The following is an 8,330-nucleotide window of genomic DNA, read 5'->3' as shown; positions in this document are numbered from 1 at the left end:
TTTGTCTGAAATCTCCTGCAAATAGAATAACTTTTCCTCCAAATGGTTGTGATTTCTTCATCAGATCCTTGAGAAGTTTGTCAACTGCTGTTAAGGCATGTCCTACAGTCATACTTACCTCATCCCATATGATGAGTTTTGCAGATATCAGTTCTCGTGCAACTTTTGAGTTTCCTCTGATATTTGATTTCGCACCATCATCAATTGGGATGGTAAGCTTAAAAAGGGAGTGATAAGTTCTTCCTCCCTTTAGAAGTGTTGCAGCAATTCCAGTTGATGCACATGAAAGAACTTCTTCGTTTCTTCCTCGTATAACACTCATAAATGCGTTGAACAGGTAAGTTTTACCACTACCTGCAAATCCGTCTATACAAAATAACCGCTGTGGTTCATTTTCATTATCAATTGCTCGCATTACTAAATCGTATACGTACTTTTGCTCAACATTTAGTGTCGATATTAAATATTCACCACGTCTTTTTTCCTCATCTACATTATATTCTATGACATCAATATTTACTGGATTTGGATTTGGAAATTTGAAATTATCACAACTACTTCCATTATTTTTCAGAATCTCTTGTATATGATTCAAAGCCATATTTTCTGGATTGACAACATTGTTGTATACAAAGTCTTCAATCATATATTCTTTGTATTTATTCCAAAGTGTCGGTACATCAGTTGGAGTTCCAAAGATGCAAATATAGGTAAATAGCTCTCGAAGTTGTGCAGGCATATGGGATCCTGTCGCTTCCTCTATTGTTTTTTCCCAAAGATCATCAGCTTCTACCAAATTCTTTGCAATTGCCGCATCTTTGAACGTCTCATAAAGAACGCCATTTACAGTTCTCATATCCTCAAAACATTTTGCTCCTTTTACATGCAGAAGTAGAAGGCGAAGATAAAATCTCTCAGTGTCTTTGATGCTCACTGTATAAAGCCTTGAAATTATTTTTTCAGCACCTTTTTTGCGTAGCTTCCACTTAGTTTCTTTCTTTTCATAAATATAATGTGAAGGAATATCTGTGTAAAGAAAATGTACCGCATTTTCATCAGATTGATTCAATTTAAACCATGCAGTCAGTGTAGTATCTCTGTTGAGCTCTCTTTGAGCAGCTTGCTCTTCATTTCCCGCTCTGAAATAAACCATTTGACGATTAGGTAAATGGACTGCCAGTCTTATTACTGTATGAGACTTCATGAATAGATCATATCCATTAAGTCTCCACATTGCTTCTGGAGCACTAACATATCTTGCATCCATGAATGAGTTAACTTCATCTACTGTGATGAGCCTTGTGCCATCTCGTGTTTGCACTTCAATTGCGGCACAGTCAAATCCTTTGTGAATGTACTTATATAAGTATTTTACGCTCTTCACTGATGAACATATTTCTAAATTGATATGTCGATCATATTTCATGATTAAATATGGCGAATATGGCACCACCCATCGATTGTCAATTTCTTTGCCTCTGACAATGTATTTTTTCCCAGTATTCCTTCGTTGATACATGGGATATCCATTCACGTTAGCATTTGTTTCGTTTCGAAACTCTTTTGGAAAGCCTTTTGAGCATTTTCCATCGTCACCAGTGCAAGGATATCCCTGAGATTGGTTACCGCAAGGACCATGAATCATGTGTTTCAGAACTTTTTCATTAAGTTCTGGATATCTTTCTTCGTCCGGAATTTCAGCCCATACCATCATGTCAATAACTTCTGAAAGTCGAGGCTTATCTTCATCACTCAACATTGCAAGTAAATGCAAATGTGGAAGTCCTCTTTTTTGGAACTCAATGACGCCTGCATAGGCTATAATATTTCCAAAAATTCCATTTTGGATTAGATCCTTCATAATCTCTTTGACATCCAAGCTGAATGTTTTAGCTATCAAATCAGGTCGATACTCTAATGGGCATCCATCAAGGTTTTCCTTAATTGCAGGGCATTGAGGATTGCAAGTCATCGTAAGAAAAATGTCTGGTTTACCAAATTTTCTAACTAAAGACATAGCATCTTGGTACCTTTCTTGCATGTTCCTTGGACTACCCATAAATGAGGATGGTAATATTACAGGTATACCTACTGTAATTCCTTCGTTTTGTGTTAGATTATCAAGGTGATCCATTAACCCTGAATAAAGTTCAGCTCTTAATTGAGGCTGATTCAATTTAATGTAATTAAGCCTATTTGCTTCAGTTTTCATATAGGCATCAAGTATAAATTGGCATCTCAATTTGCCTGCTCTTTGAAATTGGCTAAATTCTGCTCTTGGTGCCAGCAAGTGAGCATAATAGTCCATTTGCGTTACTTTGAATCCTGGATACTGAGGATTATGAGATTTCAATTCTGAATGCCATCCATCATTACCATATGGATATAATAAAGGATAACACATTGGGTCACATCTTTTATCCAGAATTGAAATTTGTTGGACATCGTTCGAATTTTTGTTATAAATTCGAATGTCTCTCTCAAATGGAGGCTCACCATCAATATTCTGAAAGACCACGGCTATTTCATTAGCTCGTGGAGCATTATATCTTCTTTGATCATGTTTAGGATCATTTCGGAAGCACAACATCAAGTTTGGAGTTTGAATGCCTCTCGGATTAAGATCTTGTTCAACTTGACGCATCATCTTAAAAGTCTTTGCAAATTCATTGCATTGGATCATGAAACATGATAAATCTCTCATCATTGCTGGATCACACCTTTGGTTGGCTTCGTTATTCATTCTATGATGAATAGCTTCTTCCGTATCCAAGAAGTAAAGCTGTGCATATCGTGGGGGTTGCCCATCATCTGGACGCATTGCTATCGAGGTCAAATGATGATATTGCCCATGAATCTTCAAGCAATAAGGAGCATGGTTCACTACATCCAAGGGATTCCTATTACCTGGGGCACCCATTGAAGCCATAGCTAAAGCACTGTTATATGAACGAATATTATCCATAAAATTCTTAGATGAAGCATCATTTCCCATGAATAATTTTTTTAGAAATTCTGGAAAATTTATTTGTTTTAATTGAAGTTTCCCCTTTTGACAACAATATGTAAATTTTCCATCTTTAGGTTTTTCACATATAAAGTTTAACGATTTACAAAATTGGCATTCGACATTCATTTGGCCAAGTGTATGAACAGGCACATTCATTTCATGATCCTTCATAATTAGCGCAATATGGTGATTCAGTTGTTTGGCTTGGCACCTTCTCTGAACATGTCTCTGGGCATCAGCTTCAAGTCGTTGAAATCTTGTCTCTACATTTTCCTGTGACCTCTGCATAGCATTTCTCTTGGCATTAGCTTCCAGTCGTTGAAATCTTGTCTCTACATTTTCCTGTGCCCTTTGCATAGCATTTCTCTGGGCATTAGCTTCCAGTCGTTGAGATCTTGTCTCTACATTTTCCTGTGCCCTCTGCATAGCATTTATCTGGGCATTAGCTTCCAGTCGTTGAGATCTTGTCTCTACATTTTCCTGTGCCCTCTGCATAGCATTTCTCTGTGCATTAGCTTCCAGTCGTTGAGATCTTGTCTCTACATTTTCCTGTGCCCTCTGCATAGCATTTCTCTGGGCATTAGCTTCCAGTCGTTGAGATCTTGTCTCTACATTTTCCTGTGCCCTCTGCATAGCATTTCTCTGGGCATTAGCTTCCAATCGTTGAGATCTTGTCTCTACATTTTCCTGTGCCCTCTGCATAGCATTTCTCTGGGCATTAGCTTCTAATCTCTTAGTCTTTTCCTCCAAAATCTCATTTTTTCGCATTTGTCTTAATCGTCTGCTTTCATGACTCACTTTACTCAAATTTGCGCATTTTCTCTTTCGAGGCATTTTGTATAATTAAATTTACTTGTTCTTTAAATATTGAACGCTGAAATTTGTATACTTGAACGTACAATCTCGAAAAATTTATTTTAAATTTACTTGTTCGAACTGGAATACCGTAGGGTACTTTAAATAGAGAAGGGTAAAATTCAAATTTGATTGTACTTGAACGTACAATCGCGAAAAATTTATTTTAAATTTAATTATTCTTTAAATACTATACGCTAAAATTTGTCTACTCGGACGTACAATTGCGAAAAATTTACTGTATAATTAAGACTTACTTGTTCTTCTCTCTTTCTAATTTTCGATATTTTTCTTACTATTATTCTTACTATCTTATGTTCTCATATTATCACATTTGCTTAATCCTTTATTTCTTTTTTCTGTTGTGTTCTTTCTGTTTCCATTCTATCTCTCTTACTTATCTATATTCTGTTCAATATATGTATCTATATATAAGTACCGTCGTCAATATATTGCATTTTCGTATATAATTCATATTATTACTCACATATCTAAATATAAATTTATAAAATTTGTATAATTTTATCTATTATTATAAGTTCAGTTTTCTTGTTTAAAATTAAATATCTGTGAAAGGAAAAATATATAATTAAACTTATATAAATAAGAGATAAGAAAGACAGAACCAAAAAAAAAAACAAAAAATCAATCTGTATAATCTATCTCTTATATCTATACATAAATTTTTAATTTGTATAATATTGTATAAATTTTTTATTGCAACATATATATTGATCTATCGCTTTCAGTGAATTTATTAACTTATAATAATAGATAAAATATATTACAATATAAAACAATAAACCACAATAAATAATTTCATAGTAAAGATTAAAATTAACATTAAAAGTGGTAGCCAATGTATATGTTATTATAAAAAGGATATTTCTAACATCCTTTTTAAACACGGCCTTTTTAAGATTGGAATAATTATTATCTATATTATTATATAAAATCCTTACGGGTGGTGTATGTTTGTGCGTTTTTAACTTAAAAACTATTGTACCGAATTTTTACCACAAATATATGAAATAGGGGTAGAATTTTCTGGAAAGTGCTATAGGGTATATAGTTTTTCGTTACCGATTTTCTGGAAACTAATTTTTTTAATTCTTTATTTTTTAAATATTAAAATAATTAAAGAAATCTGTTTCCAGAAAATAGATAATAAGAAACTACATACCCTATAGCACTCCCCGGAAAATTCATTTATTTGGTATATCGTTCGCAAATGTGGCATGCTTCATATGTATGTGTCAACTTGTGAAAGAGAGAGAGAGGGAGGGAGACAGAATAATTACCGTTTTCTGTCTGTATGTACGCGAACTAATAAAAGATAGAGAATGATATTAAAAGACTCGCGCCCGCTACGCGGCGCACCGTCGTATATTTTCGCATTATTGAAATTCAACATCGACCTCTATATCTAGGGCAACGACATCATTCTTTGGTTTACCCTTGAAACTTGGTGACATTTATGAGTATATGTTAGGCTCAGAAGTTCCACCTCAGAAGTTCGAGCCGAACATATACTCATAAATGTCACCAAGTTTCAAGTTAATTGGCTTCTCAAATTCAAAATTCACTCTCTTTTTCGAGTTGCTTTTTTTGAACGGTCGCTGTACAAAGATGCGAGCGAGCAATCTCAAAATTTCCAAAAAAAGTTAGAGCAACCACGGACATTTTTAAAAAATTTGGTTAATTACTCAATAATTCTTTAAAATTTCTGTTAAAAAACACTTACATTTACATTTGACATGACTGTCATATTTAATTCTCCCTTCTTTTGTAAGATATAATGGAGATATTAAGCTATTCATATACTTTTGGTAAAAATTCGATACACTAACGAATGAGATTCAGTCAATTATTTCCCGAAAAATTAGAAAAATTAGAAAAACCGGTTTCCATAAAATCGGTAACAAAAAACAATACACATTATGGCACTCCCCGGAAAATTCTACCCCAACTTCATATACTTTTAGTAAAAATTCGGTCCACTAACGAATGTGATTCGGTCAATTATTTCCCCAAAAATTTGAAAAATTAAAAGAATCGGTTTTCACAAAATCGGTAATGAAAAATTAACCACGACATTTTCATTTCCGGGAAATTCTACCCCTATTTCATATACTTTTGGTAAAAATTTAGTACACTAACGAATGAGTAGTCCGCGATTATTTCTCGAAAAATTTCAAAAATTAAAAGAATCGGTTTCCACAAAATCGATAATGAAAAATTAACCACGACATTTTCATTTCCGGGAAATTCTATTATATAAAATCCTTACGGGTGGTGTGTGTTTGTGCGTTTTTAACTTAAAAACTATTGTACCGAATTTTTACCACAAATATATGAAATAGGGGTAGAATTTTCACTTTCTAGAAAGTGCTATAGGGTATATAGTTTTTCGTTACCGATTTTCTGGAAACCGATTTTTTTTAATTCTTTATTTTTTAAATATTAAAATAATTAAAGAAATCTGTTTCTAGAAAATAGATAATAAAAAACTTCATACCCTATAGCACTACTCGTAAAATTCTACCCCTATTTCATATACTTGTGGCAAAAATTTGGTCCAATAGTTTTTAAGTTAAAAACGTTCAAACGTAAATTCCTTATTTCATATATTTGTGGTAAAAATTCGGTCCAATAGTTTTTAATTTGTTAACGTTCAAACACGTTCAAACATACACCACCCGTAACGATTTTATATATTAGTAACTCTTTTAATATTTAAAAAATAAAGAATTAAAAAAATCGGTTTCCAGAAAATCGGTAACGAAAAACTATATACCCTATAGCACTTTCCAGAAAATTCTACCCCTATTTCATATATTTATGTTAAAAATTCGGTCCAATAGTTTTTAAGTTGTTAACGTTCAAACATACATCACCCGTAACGATTTTATATATTAAAATTGTTTTAAATTTTAACTTTGATTTTCAATTTAAAAAATATAAATTAAGTGACTATTTTCACGTAATCTTTTCACGTATTTATTATATATCAATTTAAAAAACGGTGGTTTAAAGAATTTTTACTAATATGGATATCGAAGATTTGCCTAATGAATTTTTTCGAAATAAATTAAATTAAATTAATTTATTTTATTTCTAAATAAATTTAAATAAAAGGTTTCGATTAGCTGTATAATGTATCTATATATAATGTATATATAATTTAGTTATATATAGTGTTTTTAAATTTAGTTATACATATGGATAATAGAATGGATGAAATTTTATTGAATGCTATGTTAGCATACGAAAGAGAGCAAGCAGATATAACAAATGAAAGAGGGCAAGCAGATAATGTTCATCGGAAGACTGGGGAAAAAAGCTCTGAAAAGCATTTACTGTAAAAAAATTTAAGGATGTTTGTTATCTTTTAAAAAATATCGTTAAAAAAAATTATTCTTTGTATAGGAAGCGAAAATGTAACGAAAAAGATGAGGATATAAAATGAGGATAAAATGAGGATAAAAATGAGGATAAAAAATAAAATTATTATTTACCTTTAAATAGAAAATAATTGAAAAATAGGAACAGGCAACATGGAAAAATCTTTACAACAGGAACAGGATAAAATAGGTTTTAACGTCAGTTTTCTTCTATAAAATTAAATATCTGTGAAAGGAAAAATATATAATTAAACTTATATAGATAAGAGATAAGAAAGACAGAACAAAAGACAAAAAATCAATAAGATAATTAAATATGTAATAAATACATATAAATGTATATACAAAAAATGTATAATCTATCTCTTATATCTATATATAATTTTTAATTTGTATAATATTGTATAAATTTTTTATTGCAACATATATATTGATCTATCGCTTTCAGTGAATTTATTAACTTATAATAATAAATAAAATATTAGATATTTAATAGATACAACATATACATTGATCTATCGCTTTCATTGAATTTATTAACTTATAATAATAGATAAAATATATTACAATATAAACAATAAACCACAATAAATAATTTCATAGTAAAGATTAAAATTAACATTAAAAGTGGTAGCCAATGTATATGTTATTATAAAAAGGATATTTCTAACATTCTTTTTAAACACGACCTTTTATGAGTGAAATAATTATTATTAAAAATAAAATTATTATTTACCTTTAAATAGAAAATAATTGAAAAATAGGAACAGGCAACATGGAAAAATCTTTATAACAGGAACAGGATAAAATAGGTTTTAACGTCAGTTTTCTTCTATAAATTAAATATCTGTGAAAGGAAAAATATATAATTAACTTATATAGATAAGAGATAAGAAAGACAGAACAAAAAGACAAAAAATCAATAAGATAATTAAATAAAAAGAAAATAAAGCAAAGAAATGAAAATGGAAAGACGTAAATTTTTTGACATATAAATTTGATGTTTAAGATACGTACCCCTTCTCTCTCTCTCTCTCTCTCTCTCTCTCTCTCTCTCTCTC

General features: G+C 31.0%; 1 protein-coding gene across 1 annotated transcript; it reads right to left on the bottom strand.

Moving 5' to 3' along the window:
• Positions 1-249: 249 nt before the first annotated feature.
• Positions 250-3,778, bottom strand: LOC139780659 (uncharacterized). The gene is made up of 5 exons (XM_071719381.1): positions 3,222-3,778; positions 2,497-2,939; positions 2,248-2,355; positions 521-2,139; positions 250-306 (listed from the first exon to the last, which is right to left on the bottom strand). Exons 1-5 carry the CDS (start codon positions 3,776-3,778, stop codon positions 250-252), a joined length of 2,784 nt encoding a protein of 927 aa, XP_071575482.1.
• Between the last annotated feature and the right edge of the window lie 4,552 nt (positions 3,779-8,330).

Source organism: Temnothorax nylanderi, unplaced genomic scaffold (assembly GCF_030848795.1).
Source record: "Temnothorax nylanderi isolate EJ_2023f unplaced genomic scaffold, tnyl_v1.0 TNYL_tig0290_pilon, whole genome shotgun sequence".
Taxonomy (NCBI): domain Eukaryota; kingdom Metazoa; phylum Arthropoda; class Insecta; order Hymenoptera; family Formicidae; genus Temnothorax; species Temnothorax nylanderi.
Note: the sequence above shows the minus strand (reverse complement) of the source record. Positions and strands in the feature narration are given on the sequence as shown.